Source organism: Sphaeramia orbicularis, chromosome 8, assembly GCF_902148855.1.
Source record: "Sphaeramia orbicularis chromosome 8, fSphaOr1.1, whole genome shotgun sequence".
Classification (NCBI taxonomy): Eukaryota; Metazoa; Chordata; class Actinopteri; order Kurtiformes; family Apogonidae; genus Sphaeramia; species Sphaeramia orbicularis.
In genome coordinates, this window is record NC_043964.1 from 29,725,480 (window position 1) to 29,745,436 (window position 19,957).

The following is a 19,957-nucleotide window of genomic DNA, read 5'->3' on the forward strand; positions in this document are numbered from 1 at the left end:
TTTTTCTTATGTTATATTAATGCGTGTATTTACATTTCTGTGATTTTTATATGACTGTTTATTCTTTTTATGGGAAAGCACTTGCATAAACTTATTGCTAACTTTACTCAACTCATTGTACACTAAATGGAAATGAACCAAAACTAAAAACCAAACAATTTGATTCATAGAAAAAAAATCATGTTACTGAATTTTCTGTTATCTCCAGCTAAAACATAGTTGGCATCAAGGATTAAATCCGTGAAGTGCATGCATGGCTTTAAAAAATGAATCACACTGTTGAGTGGTTCTCATAAAATCTTTAATGGAGGTGATATCATGCAAAAAAAGATATTAAAAGTTGAAATCTTTTAGGAATGACTACTGGGAAGAGTTGCAGTTAAGAAGAGACCTTTAAGTTTAATAAAATGCACCCACTGAAAACATGATCTCCTTAAGTCACATTTTTTGTCATTCTTTACACTCTGGACATAATTAACTATTCAGTCAGTTCAACATCTACAGATTTTCAGCATTATTTGTCCCGATATGTTACACGTTCATCATAATTTTTCATTATTGCCTTACTCTGACTTTAGTGTTCATGTATTTGTTACTGAGGTGCTGTAGCTGAAACAAAGTGTGTGCTCTATCTACATCCAAAACAAGATGTAACAGGACTTAAAATGGTGTGAAATCTATATTAAAGCTATAGAACACTGGTGCATTTCAGTATCTTTAATGCAATTAGCAAGATCACATGAGAAGTTTATATAAGACAGCCATGAATTGAAAATACTGACACTAATGACAAAATTGTTGCTGGCGTCAAAGTCAGGTATTTTATCAGTTACTGCTTTAACTCAAGGACTTCCATTTACAAAAACATTTGGATAATGTGAAGAGAGTAACATTTTTAAAATCTTGTTCAGAGCAATTTTATTGTTTTTACAAAAATCAATGTTTGCGTTGGCCTCTTTAAAATGTTCTCGAGAAGGTACATGTAATATATGTATACAATTAACAAGGCAAAACAATCCTGAAGTAAAAAAAAAAAAAAAAAAAAATACTGTGAGACAATGGCCATAAACCTCATCAGGCACTCCGATACATTACTCTTTATCTCACGCTATAAGACTGTACATTTGTGCATTTCATTACCAAGTCAAACAAGGTACTTCTCAGAGTCAACCCTATTTGTGATATTAAAAAAATGTAAAAAAAAAAAAAAAAAAAAAAAAAAACATATGTAGAAAAAAGCCTTTCCTCCTATTTGAACAGCAATGAAAAGATGTTTAAGGCAAGATGCTGAACACAGAAATCCAATGGTTGACCTGGGAAGATCTTTGTTCAGCTCTGGTGTTTGTTGGCATTTACCAGTTCCATCAGAAGTCATCTAGAAGACTAGTGTTTTTCCCCGTTAGTTGGCTCTCTGTTTCAGACATCCTTTGCTATAGGTCACGAGATTCCATGTCGTCATCTCCGCACCCCCTGAGTCTGCTGGGAGTCGTCGCCGCCGCCTCCTGTGCTTTCTATGCTGGCAGGCTCAGCGTCTTGCCTTTCAACACTAAAGGTTTAGAAGTAAAGACAGAGAGTAAGAAGATGAGCTCATCACTACGCCTCTACGACGCATTACTTGGGCTGCACACTGAATCTGTAACTGTGCATCTGATCTTCAGTGATCAATGCTTGTTTTCTTGATTTGTATCAGGAAAAACCACTATGGTAAATCAAGTGATAACTGTTAAATCATCACCTGAGGGCAACTACGTCAGCTGTGTCTTTATTGGAAAAAGTTCTGTTAGATAACAAGAGGTCAACTGCATTAGTAAAAGTATTTTCAACTACTTCAACAACACTAGTACTGGTCAGTATTTGCAGATAACAGCCAGTATTGGTATTGGCATATAATGTCATTTCACTGATGGCATCCGTTGTGTAATATTTAATTTTTTTTGTTCATAAATTTATATGTTTGGATCTGTGTTCAAAGATAATGTGATGAAGAGCGTAAAGGTTTGAAAATGTTAACAAATTTTCTTAGTTATAGTGAAGATTTCTTTGTTATGTGGGATAAATATCAGAAATAACATAAAGAAACAGAAAGTTAACATCAGTATTGGCATTTAAATATTGGTACTGACCAACAATTTTGCAGTCAGTTCATCCCGTGTATTTTTTTAAGAAACAAAATTGAAATTCTCTAATTACAGCTCCTTAAACTTGAATATTTCCTGCTTTCTCTTCTATAACAGAAATGTGAATATCTTTCTGCTAAAAATGCAGGTTGGGCCACTGACAAATTATAATTTTCAATAAGAAAATAATAATAACTTGCATCCCTTCACTTAAAAAGTCTATATACACATGTATACATCCTTACTAGGATCTGGTTAAAAAAAAAAAAAAAAAATACAAATGTTTTAAGAAAATGTAGCAACTTTCATTTCACATGTTTTACATAGTACCTCTTTCTGCTCAGTGTCAATGAATCTAAATATCCAACAATTCATCACTCATGAGACTTTCTCATGAGACAAAAGGGACAATATCCACAGTTGTGTTTGTGTGCAAAAACAGATTCCAACCATTAGCTAAAACTAATTTGTGGTTTGTTTGTGGTTTGTTTGTGGTTGGGTGATGGTTAATTGAATCCAGTGGGAATTTTCCAAAGTTACAGTCTTTGAATATTAAATTCCCTTGTGAGTTTCCTGGGACTGTGATTCCAGGATTTTTGTACTGAAGACTGTAACATCAGTGTGGGAGCTTCAGCAGAAGTTTAAAGTTCAGGGCACGAGTGGATTTTGTACTGGATCACCTCCACTTGGGTAGGATGAAGTACCCATCTGATCTGTGTAAACTAAAATAATAGATTTGGAAATTAGTTTCATACTAACTACAAAAACTAGTCGTTACACAAATGAATAACCTACACTGATGAGTTTATTAACTGATGTAGAGCATTAAACTGTTCCACAGCTTCTTGATCTCAGTCCTTTAACAGTTCAGAGTGTATTCTTCAGTGACATCTAGTGATGAAGAGCCAGTCTATGAGATCTTTTAATAATTCTACTCATGAGCAGCTACCTCAACTACATTCTTCTCCCGTCCACTAATTGCATGTTTTACCAGTATCAAAAGTCCCCCTCTATACATAATAAGAACAAAAATAACAACCTGAGCTGCACTCACATGCTAAAGAAAGCAAGTCTTGACAAAAACAAAACAAAAAAAAAATCTTTTATGTGGCGCTTTCTTTGGCCGAGAATTATTTATTTTAATCCCTCCGCTAAAATCTCCACGCATATGTCCCACTATAACAACTTCTCCAAAGACACTGTCATTGCATTCTTTTGCTTAGCACTGTACCAGACCAGTGTGGTTGATTTCAAGAAGTACAAAATAGCCAAACAACAACCCAGAGAGTTTTTCCCCTATTCCACAATGATAGTGGATGGTGCCAGACCGATCTCCAGCATTGGCTCTAAAAAAAGTGGAACAACTACCATAAACTGAAAAGAGAAAAAGAAATCTACTCTGAGTTTTGTAGAAGCATCAGAGACTAAAATGACAGACTCTGTGAAGGTGACTTGATAGATATAAACAGCTTATTCTACTGTATCAAAAAATGTTTAATGATTATATTCCATTTCCACTATTAGATCCCTGTAAAGCCTCCTAAATGTTACACACTGGACCTTTGTTTTGTAGGTGTTCATTGTCATGACTCCTTATTGATCATTAATTGACAACTGTGATAATAGCTGAGACCATGAGGACAATATGGATACCCACCTTTAGTGACATAAAGGTAGAAGAAGTCACAGTAGAGGACAGTCTGGACCACCCCAGCCACTATGGCAATCATGTCAAAGAAGCCCTCAAAGTAGAAGCGCCAGATCCAGTTGAAGAGGTAGAGGGCTCGATACATCCCCAGGCAGAACAGATAATGGGTGGTGATGGTCTCGGCCTCACCGGTCTTGCTGATCATGAAAAGCTGGGGTAGAATTGCCACCGACTCCAGGTAAATGGAGAATGTCCACAAGATCTGATAAACACAAACACATACATTCATCAGTTACACAGTTCAAACTGCACATTCAGTTGTGATCAAAAAGGATATAATCACATTGAGGACAAACAGTAAGGTGTGTTATTTTCCCACTAGTCCTGACCAGTAAACCACATTTTTAATGTTATTGTGATAAACACATCACAGAACACTGCCTAAAAGGTTTCACATAATCTTATTTTTCTTTTTTTTTTTTTTTTTTTTTTTTAAATTAATGCTCAGTTTAATTGGCTGTGGATTAGCTGGAGAAAAACCTAAAATCCTCTGTCATTAGAATCTTCTGATGGATGTTGGTGTATCATATGTCAACATGTTACACATCACAACATTTCAACTGAGCTCAACTAATCAACATCTTTCACAAATTTAGTTATTTTCAAAATTTTAGGCATGTAAGAATATACTTTGCTCGACTCAAGCGTTGACCCGGGTCATCTCTGGCCAACCTTGAGCACAAACGCTTCAGGGTGAGATAAATGAGAAGTAACTGCATCTCAAGGTCATCTGCTTCACAAACACTGATTAGAAGTCTCCTCATTTAGAAGGCTGGTGTGTGAGCCAAGTAAATGTGCCTCTTTTGGGATTGATAGGCGAGAACAATAATTCATTCTGGGTTTCACGATGAGTGGGGCTAAAGTTATAGAATCTGTTTCCTCTCTGTGTGATTCAAGCAGGTCTGAGTTCATCACCGAATGTACCTTCTTCATACATGCTCAGACCTTGTGACATCATCAGGTTGTGTAGACACCATCACTCTTCTACAACAGCATTTACATGCAATTTGTTCAATAAAAATATGTCTGAAAAGAGTTATTTAATTTCATTCATTATTCAGTGGCCCTAGGCTAGTGCAAGTGTTTATGTTTTTGGGTTGGATGTAATGCTGGACGTAATCAAACAGAATCATAAGGGCCTATAGACCAAATACATACTTTTCTCATATCATCTCATTCCCTTTCTGCAAATCCTATGGATGGTGCCAGTGCTTTTACAGTGCATATTAGAACAAGTATGAAAAGTGTTTACATACTTGCATTTCTATTGCCCTTTGTTAAATTAAGAGAATTCTGTTAGGATTCTGTTGGGTTTCTGTAAATTGGCTTGGAGTCTGGTTTTGACCAACTCTATATGTAAAGTGTCATGAGATAGCTTTTGTTATGATTTGGTGCTATATAAATAAAATTTGATTGATTTGATTGGTTTTCCCCTGTAAGTCGCTTTGGAAAAAAGCGTCTGCCAAATGCATAAATGTAAATGTAAGTATGCCATGTTTAGACATCAAATCAGGAGTGTTACTCTACCTCAAGGACAGCGAAATCATGGTTGATGAGAACAGCAAGACCACCAACTGGAACAACCAGGAACTCCACTCTGAAACTGTCATGGTTGCCATCGTAGGTGGCCCTGAACTTCATGTAGATCAGGTACACCGTGGCATACGAACAACCAATGTAGATCACCTGGTAAACAACAAAAAAGAAATGATCAGTCTGGGTACGTAAGGTGATTACTTTACTAGTAGGAAAGGCTACGAACTGTCAAAGTGTCCTACCTTCATGCAAGTGTTATAGAGTGAGATGAAAGAGGTGAGGAGATCCAAGTAGCGTGTGGTGAACACAAGAGCAAAGAGAATCTGGCTTTTTCCGGAGATACCTTTAAGAAAAATATCAAGCAGATTTACTGTTTAGGTCCAGACAGCATATATATTATTATAATCACAAAACTCCAGGGATGAAATGTTAAGTTATTCCTTATTAGACAGTGACACCTACTGGAACTGTAGGTCAGTCTGCAGAGCCTCAAATCTGCTCTGATCTTTGGCATACAAGAGACATATCGTCTTATCTGTTTTGCTTAATATTTTGAATTTATTTCTAAATATTAGGATTTGACTAGGATACCCAGCATATACACTGATCATCAGCTACCGCAACAAACCTCATCTGACTTATCATAGAGTGAAAATTGAAAATGTACATATAAACAGCTGGAAATCACTTTGCCACATGAATTATGTATGTGATATCGCCTTTTATGCTTGGTGACTTTACTTTGCGTGATCCTTGGGAAGGTTGCATTCAGACAAGATAACATTTGTGAAATCCTTGAATCAGCTGATAGAAGGTGAACATTATCAAAATGTATGATTACGTCTAAGTGTTGATAATTTATACATACTCTCTGTCCTATTTTTGCCTCGTTGGTATCTGGTGATTCAAATTCATCCATCCTTATTGACCTGATACATGAACATCACAGTTTAACTTTGAACCTTCCAGGGCCAATCACCTCTAATCCAGGTAATAACCAACACTCTGCCCTTTGACTAGGACTAGTTTTCACAGACACCACAGCAGTACACGCAGCTAAACGCATTAACAGGTTTATAAAACAGCATATCCAGTTCATTTTTCTATAAATAAGTCCATTTGTAGTTTTACAGACGAACTACAGACACTTAAGTTATGATTTTAGCCTGTTAGCCACTTCCTTAGCGCTTTCTAGAACGCCACGTCAGAAGCCAGACCCAAAAAATCGAGCACAAAACCTCAGAACCACAGAGCGAAAGCACACTGATTTATAAGGTGGAGGAAAAAAAAATCCTCAAATCACAAGACAGTAACAAGTTTTCCTTCCATACCAGGACTCTGATAAGCATTTAACATGCGTGTTATTTTTGTAAAAGGTGTAAAAGTTCACGTCTCCTGACTGAAATCTTAACTTTACACTTGTATCCGGTGTAGCTACGTTAGATGGAGCTAATGCTACGCAAGCTGCGGAGATTGTAACCGCTATACTTCTATTTTAATATAAAATTTCATATCACTTCCACAGTTGACCGGTACTTAAAAAGCAACTTGTAAAAGAACGTTGTAGTAGTTGCATCCTCTAAGCCCACTGACTGCTAGCGCTGTTAGCTTGCAATCGGCTGAAATGAATGGTTAGCATTAAGCTAACGTTAGCTAGCCCACATAGCTGACTGAGTAACATCATTCAGACAAATATAACGCACATTTTTTTTCAACCAAATAAAGAATGAGTTATCACTGTCTGTGTGTAATGTTTGTCAAAGCTTGAACTCACCTGCACATGACCTGCTTTTCCATATTTTCAGGAGCAGGATGATGATAGCAGCCAGATGAGAGAGGTCGCCTGTCAATCTGAAGATGTTCATGTTTGCAGAATGAAAAGGCAATGGGGCTCACGCAGCTGTTCCTTTTCTCTCTTAGTTTCACGGTTTTATGCTTCCTTCTACGAAAGCTTCTCCTGCTCCACTTAGTAGTAACACCGGGCTGCGGGGTGCACAGGATTGAAAATATGGCGAGTGTGCCAGTCGACGTGGAAGGGGGTGTGACAGAAACATAAAGACGGGTTCGGATTGGACTAAAGCTCTGATTGACAGCTCAACTGAATCCGCCTCCACAAAGTTGAAGGAGTGGGCTGTGAAGTTGAGGCCATGGATGTTACACTGCATTACTGATGTAAACACTGCAGAGGGAAGTATAAATTAACATACTACACTCTGAAAATACTCCAAGTAACAGTGATAAATCCAAAACTTAATTGAAGGCATTAGAAGCTGAATGAAGCCACTGTTATGTTCAGGTGTGCTTACATTTGGGTTGCACATAAAGGTCCCACGTGGGTTTGTCCACGGTTTCCATGGTGGCCACACATGTGTTTGCCCATATCAGAATCAGAATCAGAGATCTGAATATCTCATGTTATGTATTTTTCACACTATTTACCCCACGATATTTATCTTTCATGTCATTTGCACTACTTAAATTCTATGTTTTACAAATATCTTACTTTGTAATACTTTTTATGTTTTAATGTAAATACCTGTGCCTTTTACTGATATTTGTTGTTTTACTGATATGTGTTGTCTGTTTGTAAATTCTTGCACTAAACCTGAGAGCTCTACCTCAATTTCGTTGCACTTGGGACAATGACAATAAAGAGATTCTGATTCTGATTTTGGTTCTGATATAGGCAATCACATGTGGGGCCACCATAGAAACTGCAAACAATCCTACTTGAGACTCTTATATGCAGCCCAGTGGTAAACCTGCTGGGGCCCACATGGACATGCTAGCTTCCCTAGGATCATATAAGTACTGCTTTCCTATCAGTCACAAATCTCTAAAAGTTATCTTTTCATGAGATGAGCCCTGTTTTACGCTTTGCGCAGATGGTCTGTGAAGAGTTTATGTAACTTAACAGACTTTTCTCAATCTATAATGCAGTGTTTTTCAACCTCAGGGTTGGGACCCCACATGAGATCGCCTGAAATTTCTAGTAATTAATAAAAATAATAATAAAAGAAAAACAAAACTTACTAATAAAAAAATGTATGGTTAATTGAGAGACACAATCACAATACATAAAAGATATGACAAACTCTGAAGCTGAAACTGAAGCACTGTGGTACTGTTTATCTTTCATATGTTCATCGTGGTCGGTTTAAGATGCTGCAGCTCTTTCATAATAATTCATAGTTTGAGTTATTGCTTTTTCAGTATTACTTTGCCTTGTAAATATAAACTCAACTGACTGTACATATCCTGATCAAGGAAAATAAAATTCTCACTTTGTGCAGTAATCTACGCCTGGTTTTTCTGCTTCCGTCCATAATAATATACAATACTGACTAAATGTCATCTAAAATTAACATTTATTTACAGCATAGTATAGCAAACTATTACATGATCAAAAACAAATCAATTTTAGCAAAAAAAATGTCTCAGTTTTGAACGTCTGGGGTCGCCAGGAATTTGTAATGTTAAAATGGGGTCACAAGCCAAAAAAGGTTGGGAACCACTGCTATAATGCAACATGTAATCCTTCAGTTTGTAAGTATTTGCGCTGTTGTTTCTGTGCTTATGTTAATAACTGGTAGTCATAAAATTGGGCAATAACATTACAACTCGTCAATTTTATGACACAATTATAATTTGACCTGAAACCATAAGATGAAGGTACCATGAAGTAAAAGTTGTGCAATAAAATGGTCACTGTTGCATTCAGATGTATATTAATGTGTGATTGCGTAGTTCATTTTTCAGCAACATCAAATTCCCTTGAATCATCATATGAGCATTGCTTTCCTGTCAGTCACAAGTCTCTGAAAAATCATCCTTTTGTGAACTCTGTAAAACTGCCCTGCTTTGCGCTTTGTGCAGATGGTCTTTAAAGTGTTTGTTGAACTTTAGAAGCAGACTTTTCTAAACCCTTAAAGTAGCATTTGATCCTTCAGTTTGTGATAAATATTCAAGTCAGCAAACCTGGAAATGCATGGTTTTTAGTGGTCTAGGAGGAGACAAAATCTATTCAAACTAACTAAAGATGTCAAACAGAGTAAGAGGAACAACATTTGAGATGTAGTGGAGTAAAAATATGAAGTCACTTTAACTGGAAATACTAAAGTAACCTCAGTATTTCAAATTTGTAGTAAAAGGACTTTCTATTACATTCTGCTGCTCGATATTAACCTAATGTTTAAATGACTGAAGTGAATTTTCTTAGTTTCTGATGTAAAGACCAATCAGAATGACAACATTAAAAAAAACCTAATATTCAGCTTGTCTTGTAATCATGTAATTTCCCAGTTGTTATTCATGCAGTACTGAATATAAACACACATATATATTTGATAGATTATTAAACTGCAGCACTTTAAGTATTTGCTTTTTGTCATGCTTATATTTAGAATTGAGTCATAAAATAGGCAGGAGACCAATTCTATGATTTTCAAACTGCAATGACATAATTCGTATTTGACCTGATAGCATTAGATGTATAATGTTAAACTTTTTGCAGCAACTATTTGAAAAGTCAACATTATGCAAGGTTACAAAGTAAACCAGTTGCATTATAGACCCACTGTGCTGTCATGTACTATAAGTGTGTCATCCTTCAGCTCTAGAATAGGAAAAATAAGAAGGAACAACATGTTGAGGAAGTGAAATACATCCACTTCCCATGTTGTCAGTCGTTTAGATAGACTCATGCCAGGACTCATGAGATCATTCATAAGCTCTCAAGCAACAGAGATGGACCGACTGCTTTGGTTTTATTTCCTACTCATCTACCTGCCTGTAACAGGTAAGTGGGCATTAGTACCATGATGTTTTTAGGGAATCACTAACTCCACATGAGCAACAACAAAGACGGCATACAACACTCTGATCAGTATTGTTTGGAGGCTTTTTTAGTCTCGAAGGTATTAAAACGTATCTATGTTTGTGTATTCCAGAGAGCATGGACAAGACAGTTTGCTTATCACAGCCAAAAGTGGTTTGGAGGAAAACAGAACAATCTGCTGTTCTCTCTTGTACTGTCCACTCAAACTGTTCAGACACAGGGCTACAGTATAGATGGTTTGTTTTCCGAAAGGACACACACTCTGAAGTCCATGACAGTCCTCCTAAGTGCGTTCTGAATGGACCGACTTTACACATCAATTCACTTGATGTAACAGACAGTGGGATCTACCACTGTGCTGCAGTATCACTAGACAGAGAGCCTGAAGCTGGTAGACAGCACATCGGCCTGGGTACGACTCTGGTAGTAAGAGGTAAGAGACTTTTGAACGGCACTAAAATCTTTGCAGCTCCTTGAGAGGACGGGTCTGACTCTTTGGATGCTTTAAGACAAAATACTGCAGTTATTTTTTCCTTTGCTTTCAGAGAAGACAAAGGTGAGGCACATTCTCCTGTGGCTATCTTTTATACTCATGGCTATTTACAGCTTGGTGATACTGGCGCTCGTCATTCTGAAGAAGGTAGTACTTTTCCTATTTCTGATGTAAAAACACAGCTGTTTTCCAATTTTTGTGTCATAACAACCTTTTTTTTTGTTATAGTATGGCTACCATCGCACCTGCATAAAGATGAACAAAACCTCAAATGTTGTAAGTGTTTAAATTCTGTTTTAATATATTATGTTGACAACAAATTTTCTAATGAAGGAAAAGCACAGACAAAAAAAGAGGAAGAGGAAGTGTGGCCACAAAAGGCTCTTACCACACCAAAAATGACAAAGCAGTTGTCCACTGACTGATTATTCCTTAGGATATAAAGCTTCAAATACACATAGTTTATACATTTCTGTTTCCCCTCTTCAAACCAGAAAACCTCAAGTAAAAGAATGCAATTCCGTGATGTGCTGCAAGAATTATACAGCAGAAGAAACTCAGAAAGAAACAAACAATCAGCAAGGAGAAACAGACCTCAGACTGACGAGGTAAATCTTGTTGCAGCATATTATGAGACAGATTAAGAAAGAAGGACATTTCCATATAACTTGTTATGAAGTATTACATAATTGTTCATTGTCTAAAAGTTGACTTTAAATGGCATTAATATATAAAATTTTAACTTGTTGCAGGCTGCAAGTCCCAAGTTCAACGGCTCCATTGATGACATCTATCAAAATGTCTAAATGTCACTGAAGGACAGATTCAGAGCTCCATCCTACAAACTGAAAGGACATTTCAAAACCATGAAAACACTTGCGGACATCATCATGCGCAACCTCAACAAAGGCTACAAGTTCAATGGCGTGGTTATTGTTTGAGAAAACAAGGTTGCAGTTCCTTTTCCTCTCGTTTTTAGGTTTCAGAAGTGAGAGATGAATAGACTTTTGGAAATTTTACTTGTCAATCCATTGCCATTAATATTAGAAAGGACCTACATGATAACAAGGCAAGAAAGTTGAAAGGCAGAATTATTACTTGTCATTTCTGACAACGGTAATAAGAACCATGGAATGTTGAGCAAAACACTGGATGCTTTATATAGTTTACAAAGCACAGTTTTAATAATATAATATTGTTCAACAAGATAAAGAATTTCACATACTTGTAAACATGTGACAGTAAAAATCATTCTCATGATGTTGTATCAAAGCACATTTTCAATCAAAATCTATATCAAGTGACAAAAAATCCTATTTAGATGTTTTTTTGACTATGATTATCATTTATAATGATAGAAAGGCACATCACTTAATATAGTCTGCTAATCGCAAAAGTAAATTAAAAGAAAGGGCAGTGTTACTTTGATATCAAGGTTTTGATCTGGATCTTCTAAAAAGGACAATATCTTTCTGTAAGGATAACAATGTTCATCATCATGTTGGTAACATTCTTCCCTTTTTTTTCCCTTCAATTGAGATGAAGGCTTTTAAGCCAGTTTATACTTTACAAATGTACTGTGGCAGAGGGAGATTTTACAGTACCTGAATATTTTATGCCGAAATCCAGAAGATGTTTGTTTTACAATTATATAGTTTGCTTTAGAATACATTCAAAACTCTGAAAAGTCCCACAAAAAGAGTCTCCTTTCACCATACCATATGTTGCCACAAAATATACAATGTCCAAATTTGCCCAATTGCATTCTACTTCCCTCTTTCTGTCATTAGCTTAACACAGTATTTTCCCATGTCTTCTGATTGATCCCTTTACTGCGGTTATATACAGTATATGTAAATGTGAAAGTCAATGTGAAAAAGTGTTATCGGTGCATCCATACTGCTGACATCAGTCTACAGAGAAAGCAACATTAGCACCTTTGAATGGAGATTTATTCAGAAAGGACACTTTATCAAACAGTACAATGTTAGAATTGGTCAAACTATTTAGTATTCAAGAGGTGATAATGTAATGGTACATAAAGGACTAAATGGAGGTTCTTCTGTGGTCCTTATGATATACCGGACTAAAACATCCTGGTCATTTATATCCTAAATTTCCCTCCTATGCTATACCAGAAGGAAAAAGTTAATGTAGACAGTTAGAGTTAGAGAGGTGACTATTTACAGTCAAGGAAAGAATTATTAGAACATCAAAAGTCATCAAAAACAATGGTTATGCAATCAAGTACTCAAGCCTGTGTGTATCATGTGACTAAAACAGACAGAGAAGAAAACATGGAATGCCTAAAAGCACTGTTTTTGGCAGTACAATTCCAAAGCTATTGATGTAAGAACTGAAGTGATTTTGGTTATTATCAAGAAAACCATGGAAAATGGCAGGATATCAGCTCTTAAATTAAACTCTTAGGAGCTTTTTTTGTTGTTATGATTATATTTGTCCTAACAAATGTACTTTTGGTTGTACCAGGCATTAAAATGAACAAGAAATTGAAGAAAACAATGGTGGTCTAATAATTTTTTCCGTGACTGTATATGTCAAACATGTAACTTCAACTGTAAAAAAAAAAAAAAAAAAAAAAAAAAAAAAAAAAAATCACAGTACAATTCTTCCACATCATCTATCCTGGATATTTCCAATGTGTGGCATTTTACTTTCTATGCCCAAATACAGAAAACAGTCAAAATGAAATTTTGTAGTAAAAACAGGTCTGAAATCACATAAACTAGCCATCAATGTACTTAGTGTCCACGGTGTGGCTGTTGCGTATGGAGAACGGCCTCCAAGCCAGAATCTGCACAGTAGCGACGCACATGGGCACCAAACAGACCAGATAAAACATGACCATATGGAGGCTCTCCAAAGCACTGGAAAGAGGGAAGGCTGCTGTTACAGTGTGTTTGTGTTTTTACATTTACTTAAGAACTAAAGTGACTCAACTTCTCTGATGCTGTTGATACGTAAGAATATCTCAGTTTAAAGCGACCATGAAAACAGACTGATTTTAAGTTCAAAATATTAACATTAATACTTAATGTCAAATTAGCTATCTGACAAATACTCATACATGTGCACATCATATTTTCTTGATTTTGAGGTATTAAATAATTGACAGCAGGTCTATTATACATGTATCTCATACTGAAACTCAGTACTTGTACATTATTCAGTGCTATACATTGCACATTACTGGTATTATTGATATTTTCTTATTTATTCTGTTTTTACATTTTGCTTTTATGTAATGTGTCCGAGTACTGTGAGCACTGTAAAAATAAAATGGATTGTTTTATTATTACTTTAAGCTGTATTTAATATTTTATGGCGTCTCATAAGCAAATGTTGGCTCTGTATCTATGATTTGCATTACAACTGACCTTTGGGGCACTCTAAGAAGGACTGGGTTTAATCATTAACAGTATTGGGTTTAAGATTTACTTAAAAGGAGAACAAGAAACTGCTGTTGATTCATGTAAAGTTGTGAGTTTCTCAAATTGAGGTTATATTCTTTCATCTCATCTCATCTCATACATTCATCCATCTACATTGCATTTTATTACATTGATGCATTCTTTTTAGATCAGGGTTACTGAGTAAGGACAACACAAATAATAAATATGAAGAAAAAAAACAGTATTAGGGGTTTCACTGGGTCAAATACTTAGTATAGATGTCTAAAAGAAAAAAAAAAAAGGAATCGGGAGCTCATCAAGGACAGGGGTTGACAAAAGAGCAAAAAAAAAATCTGTTGCAAAGAATCAATAATGAATGATAAAAAAGGTAAATAGTGCAAAAATACAACAGCCAAAAACTAGTGGGTCAATATATAATTGAGGGACTTTTTGAGCTACCTGTACAGGGTAACATAGTTGACAGGTATAGTTGACATTTTTGCTGCTTTCAGGCCTAAAATCAACATAACCATAACACCACATGGCATTTTTACAGAAAGATTCTTCTAAATATTATGTGTACAGTTGAGTAAAATTTAAATTGAAAGTTATTTATAAAGATACTGTAGTAACACTGTTGACATAAGAGTGCGATAAATACATGTTTGTCTCACGCACTACTTTATATTAAATAAATAACTAAGAAAGAGGAGACAGAACACATCTTGGAGTCCTGCCAGTGTTTTCTTCAGGAGGAAATGACATCATGTGGAGCAGGTCATGTGATTTGGAATTAACACACTTCCTTCAAAGGTGTTTTTGTAATGGGTAACTTAGTTGAAAGTGATTTCTCGGATACAGATACAATTTTTTTATTTTCCATATAAAATTTGATATATTTCCAAAAAAGAAATATCTGTCATGATTATCTCAACTTAATAAAAAGAACACAATCAAAACAATTATTGAATAATTTCATTTTATTATTGTTTAGCTAATTAGAAGGTGGTTGTCATTAAATTTGGATGGTTGTTTAGTTGACATTTTAGTGTATCTAGTCATTTATTAATTATTTAATGATCATTTATTAATAACTGATTGTTTCCATAATTAAATAATTATGGATTTTTTAAAGATATGATCATAATGAACATAAAAAAAATAGTTTGTTTTTTTTTGTTTTGTTTTTTTAACTTTTAATAAAGATGTATGCAAGATATATCCCATAGACTTCAAAAGTCTCTCAGTTATATATATTGACCCTACTACAGGGCGCACTGATGCAAAAAAAAAAGTCCTACATTACATCCATTACAATGTTCCTATAGGTGATACAGGACTGTTATTTGGTGGCAAAGCAACTACAACTTGGAGCCAATTAAAAATATTCAATTAATACAATGTCTACGGTAAGAAGTGAACATAGGTAGTTTTGGTGGTTTATCAAGTTTTATCTCTTAAGTTTGCTGACCATTTTCTAAAGCATAATGTAACTGCCAACAGGGTATTTGTTAACATTACTTTCATTGGTGAAAATATCTGCCTCATAATATAAAACCTCCCATCACAGCAGCCAAAGACTCAGTTTATGGCGAGAGTTTATTTTATGGTTTGCCCAGGCAATAAATGACAGGATCAGGGTTTCAGTGCTATTGTAAAGCTAAGACACAACACCCAAACCCAAAACCTAAATTAATGTAAAGACCATGAAATCTAACTTAAATGACTTTTCACATATCTAACAAATGTGGTCAGTTGCCAGTGAAATTCAAAACCAAGACTTTTAGATTTTGTTTAGTTATTATCTGTTAAGCTTTACCAAATTTTATTACACAGATATGTTAAAAATAATGTCCAAAATGATGCGACATTATATTTTTTGCTGCAGAGATTTCTCACTGCAGAATCCCCAAACACCCAATCCGTAGGTGCCATAAACTTCAGGAAAACACTGTATTATTATAACATTATATGGAAGAAATTAACATTCATCATCGTGTCAGTATCATAAGCAAACAGCATCACCAACTTATCCACGGTACCTAAACTGGATACAACAAAATGCTACATAGATGACTTTAAATGTAAAAAAAAAAATGATCTGCACCTTGAATGTGAATCCCTTGCAGTGTCTTTGAGCTGTTCATATCCAAACTGGTTGAGGATATTAAGCACTATCATTGGTGCCAAAGACTGACCAGGTTTGGTGAACAACGCATTTGTTCCAAACACCATTGAGGACAAGGGGGAACTGCAGGAAAAAGAAAAGGAGAAAATTATTAGAAAACATCAAAGTCCCAGGTAATCTGTGTTTTTCTTTTATATTTTGGCACACTTTGAAACTTTTTTATTGCTGTCTAAGTAAAACCAGATGCAGAATTGCTGTATATAGTATTTGTCCATGAGAAATTAAAGACTTAATTCTGTCACATCAATCATAATTTTACCTGCGTCTGTACATTTGCATGTCTGTGTCAATGATGTCGGCCAAAGGCAAGCCAAAAAGACTGAAAGCAGCCTGAATTATGATCCTATGACACAAAAAAGAAAAAAATGTGGGTTTAACATAATCAAAATCAAATGCTTTTTTAATATATTGACTGTTTAAGCTCTTACACGACAAAGTGAGAGAGGCCAGAGTGCGATGGTTCAAACATGTGCAGAGAAGGAATAGTGAATATAATAGCAGATGGATGATGAAGACAGAATTACCAGGCAGGAGGCAAAGAGGAAAAACAAAGAGATTTATGGATGTGGTGAAGGAGGACATGCAGGTGGTTGTTGTGAAAAAAGACTGAGGAGACAGGATCAGATGGAAGCAGATGATTTGTTGTGGTGACCTCAAAAAGGAGCAGCCAAAAATAGTAGAAGTAGAAGTAGTAGAGGTAGTCTTAGTGGTTATCGTAGCACTTACATGCTAACAGTGAGGAAAAATGCAAGGACATAGTAGTGCTGAGGTCCAAGTGCTAACATGAGAGCCGCCATTCCAGCTTCCAAGTAGAAGGTGTAGAGGATGATCCTGTAGTAACCAAGACCACGAAGCAGACGTTGGCAGCTCAACACGAGTAGCTGGACACAAGTGGAAAGACACATAATACCATAGTAATACACAGCAACAATACAAAGTAATGTCCGAGATGGTAGATCAAGTTTTTTGGAGGCATTTCCTTGTTGAATGAGTCATTTGAAACTGAAAAACACAGTGCATTGTTTTCATAAGCTGTTCTGCCAAAAGGACGAAACTTCTGTGTAACAATAGTGTGTTGTGAAGGATCAGTTTATACTTAAGTCTGGGGAATTTCCAAGTGGTGTTCTGTACCAATCAGGATGGTTTAAAGACAATACATTCAACTAATGATAATCTTCACATTAAGGGGTAGACCACAGGTCTCATGGAGGAGCCACTCACACTGACAAATTTGTTGTTCTTTAACACCATGTATAAGTGATTTAGGACAACTCGCCACTTTTATTGTTTTCCTATTTTGAATTTTCCTTCAGATACAAACACAATTTACAGGTGATCCAGATCTGTTGTAGGAATCAGGTGTAATTAGTTTTTCACTAAGTGATGGCAGATTATTATGTAAATTTCACTACACTTCACAATTTGCTGACAAAAAAACTATTTGGCACAGCTGGTGACATAAATGGCATTCATAAAATTAATCTAATTTACGCTGTCTTATGAAGTTAAAAAAGTTTACTTATTCTGGCACAGCTTCTCATATAAGCCCATCAAATAAATAAAGTAACAGAAATTTCTCATAATAAAAGTATGAAAATCATCTTGTACAAGGCCAATTGTTTATGTATAAATGTGTGCAGGATTTTGGACTCTTATCAGTAATTCTGTGAATTAAGTGCAGCTTATTGTTAATGGACCAAAACAAGCAAAACTGTGACATTATGCTAATGGATATATCACATGCAAACAAAGACTAAGTCTATACATAATTGCTACTTTTCTGATCCAGCTTTCTGGTGATGACATGTTACCTGTGGGCAGATAAATCCAGCTCCATACATGATGCTCTTGGCCAGTGATGGCAGTGTGTCTGGGGGAATAAGATGCTCAGCAAATATCATAGTAAAATTGTTAAAGAAAGCCAACATGAAAACCTGGAAAAAGTTCATGAGCACAAACAGTTGGAAGTCCCTGTTTGTCAGGATTTGCCATGTCAGGGTTTTTAACAAGGAGAAGGAAACTGCTGATTGATGGGAAGTCGGGTTGACAGACTCTTGTGCATCTGTTTGAGATAATTTGCTATCGAAGCGGCTCTCGCTGTAGAAGCCTGTATAGAGCATGCAGCTACAGCTGAGGATAGCTATAAGCACTGTGAAGGCTTGGAAGGCTGCAAAGTCTTCCATGTTTTTGGACAGCACACCACAGATGAGGACGCTGGAGGAGCCAATCAGAGCAGCAACCTGGGAAAATAACATGAGGAGAAAAAAATGGTAAGACAATGTGGGTAAACAGTAGAGGGTTGGGTACCAAATTTAAAAAAAAAATACACTGACAAGACACTATCAGGTATCAAGTGTCTGGTGATGTTTATCACTGAATTTCAATACCTAAGAGGTAAATCTCATCAGTACAATGTTGTTACCTGGTTGTACTTTATAAGTCTTAGTCGACTTTGATGATGACTGGAAATCTCAGCAAATAAGGCACACTGCGCCAGCAACACAAAAGTCAGCATGCCATCAAAGGCACATAGTGCCACCATCAGATGCAAGCCGCTCATCCAGTCACCAGGAAAGTAGGACCGCCATGGGAACCAGGGTACAAGAAAAGCAAGAGAGTAGAGGGGTGCACCATACAGGATGGAGAGACGCCGCTGAGAGCAGCAGGGCACTTTGGAGTTATCTTGGAGGTAGCCAAACAGAGGGTCATTGATGGCATTCCACACCATGTACACCACCTGTGAATACACCACACCAACTAAAGGAATACTTCTATTATTGGCTAGATTAGCCTTTCAACAGACACTGACATGCATTTGGATGAGAGCAGCTGAATGTAAGAATTAAATACTCACTTGTGATTGGTGAAATGCTGACTCTGATATCTTGTACTTATTGAGGAAAAGTTTGACATAGTAGAAGCTGAATATGTTGTTGATCATAGCAGCGCCCAGAGTGGTCATAGCAAACGCCAATGCTGTTGGATTAACCCCCAAATTTATCAGGTGCCGAAGGACGTTCATTCTTCCGGGTCGGACACCTGGAACAGGTTTCTCCTCCGAGGCCATTGCAGCTCCTGTTACTGAGAAAACTAGTAGGTCGAACCAGTCGAACACAAGGAACTGCGTCCTTCTGCAGACTTAACACTTCATACTGTTCGTGTTTAGCATAGCTGATACTAGCAAAAACTGATGAATGGATCAATATCCGGAGCAAAAAAAAATCGTCAATTTTTCAACCCAGCTCTCTCATTTTCTTAAATGTCGCATACGTCAGGACGCTTCTTCTAACTAAACTGACAGAGTTTGCTGGATATGTGGCACAATAATAATTCAGTACACCTACATCCTATCAAACTCGTTTTCCGTGCCTTCCAAACGGGGCGGGTCTTCAAGTTCCTAAACAAACACGTGATTGGTCAGAAGCAGGTCATGGTTCCACTTACTGCTCTGTGACTTGTCAATGAGAACGCCTGTCAACAGAAGGAGGAAGTTACGACAGCAAACTTTTAAATATATATTTAAATGTTTGCGATACTCATACTTACGGTAGTAAGTCATAAAACTAAGTATTAATTAAAAACATAAATAAATTTGACACTGTTCGTTTTCAGTAAAATATGTTTAGTTAAACAGTATCTGTGCCACCTACCGGATGTTGGAGTGT

The 19,957-nt window shown here is 36.2% G+C and overlaps 3 protein-coding genes across 4 annotated transcripts; 1 reads left to right on the plus strand and 2 right to left on the minus strand.

The window, feature by feature from the left end:
- Positions 1 to 283: 283 nt before the first annotated feature.
- Positions 284 to 7,394, minus strand: LOC115424640 (ER lumen protein-retaining receptor 2-like). Its single transcript, XM_030142013.1, has 5 exons — positions 7,136 to 7,394; positions 5,604 to 5,704; positions 5,353 to 5,511; positions 3,775 to 4,027; positions 284 to 1,546 (listed from the first exon to the last, which is right to left on the minus strand). The coding sequence occupies exons 1-5, from the start codon at positions 7,224 to 7,226 to the stop codon at positions 1,512 to 1,514; spliced, it is 639 nt and encodes a 212-aa protein (XP_029997873.1). The 5' UTR covers positions 7,227 to 7,394; the 3' UTR covers positions 284 to 1,511.
- Positions 7,395 to 10,050: 2,656 nt separating this feature from the next.
- On the plus strand, positions 10,051 to 12,636 carry LOC115425004 (uncharacterized). The gene is made up of 6 exons (XM_030142431.1): positions 10,051 to 10,159; positions 10,311 to 10,631; positions 10,744 to 10,838; positions 10,920 to 10,967; positions 11,186 to 11,299; positions 11,444 to 12,636. The coding sequence occupies exons 1-6, from the start codon at positions 10,063 to 10,065 to the stop codon at positions 11,495 to 11,497; spliced, it is 729 nt and encodes a 242-aa protein (XP_029998291.1). The 5' UTR covers positions 10,051 to 10,062; the 3' UTR covers positions 11,498 to 12,636.
- A 641-nt stretch (positions 12,637 to 13,277) lies between these two features.
- On the minus strand, positions 13,278 to 19,867 carry mfsd13al (major facilitator superfamily domain containing 13a-like). 2 transcript variants are annotated; one of them, XM_030142429.1, is made up of 7 exons: positions 19,147 to 19,867; positions 18,715 to 19,029; positions 18,104 to 18,532; positions 17,019 to 17,173; positions 16,552 to 16,635; positions 16,212 to 16,355; positions 13,278 to 13,579 (listed from the first exon to the last, which is right to left on the minus strand). In XM_030142429.1, exons 1-7 carry the CDS (start codon positions 19,357 to 19,359, stop codon positions 13,438 to 13,440), a joined length of 1,482 nt encoding a protein of 493 aa, XP_029998289.1. In that variant the 5' UTR covers positions 19,360 to 19,867; the 3' UTR covers positions 13,278 to 13,437. The 2 variants fall into 2 exon arrangements, 1 of the variants encoding a protein (XP_029998289.1); XR_003936149.1 differs by having other exon boundaries at positions 13,451 to 13,579; positions 16,552 to 16,622.
- Between the last annotated feature and the right edge of the window lie 90 nt (positions 19,868 to 19,957).

Coding starts and splice junctions, on each gene's coding strand:
- LOC115424640 (XM_030142013.1), bottom strand. CDS start 7,226: ATGAACATCTTCAGATTGACAGGCGACCTCTCTCATCTGGCTGCTATC. Junction 5,705..7,135: donor GAAAAGCAGGTCATGTGCAG/GTGAGTTCAAGC, acceptor TTTTTCTTAAAG/GTATCTCCGGAAAAAGCCAG. Junction 1,547..3,774: donor CTACCTTTATGTCACTAAAG/GTGGGTATCCAT, acceptor CTAAACCTTTAG/TGTTGAAAGGCAAGACGCTG.
- LOC115425004 (XM_030142431.1), top strand. CDS start 10,063: ATGCCAGGACTCATGAGATCATTCATAAGCTCTCAAGCAACAGAGATG. Junction 10,160..10,310: donor CATCTACCTGCCTGTAACAG/GTAAGTGGGCAT, acceptor TGTGTATTCCAG/AGAGCATGGACAAGACAGTT. Junction 10,839..10,919: donor CGCTCGTCATTCTGAAGAAG/GTAGTACTTTTC, acceptor TTTTTGTTATAG/TATGGCTACCATCGCACCTG.
- mfsd13al (XM_030142429.1), bottom strand. CDS start 19,359: ATGGCCTCGGAGGAGAAACCTGTTCCAGGTGTCCGACCCGGAAGAATG. Junction 19,030..19,146: donor CAGCATTTCACCAATCACAA/GTGAGTATTTAA, acceptor GTGTATTCACAG/GTGGTGTACATGGTGTGGAA. Junction 13,580..16,211: donor GCAAGGGATTCACATTCAAG/GTGCAGATCATT, acceptor CCCTCTTTCCAG/TGCTTTGGAGAGCCTCCATA.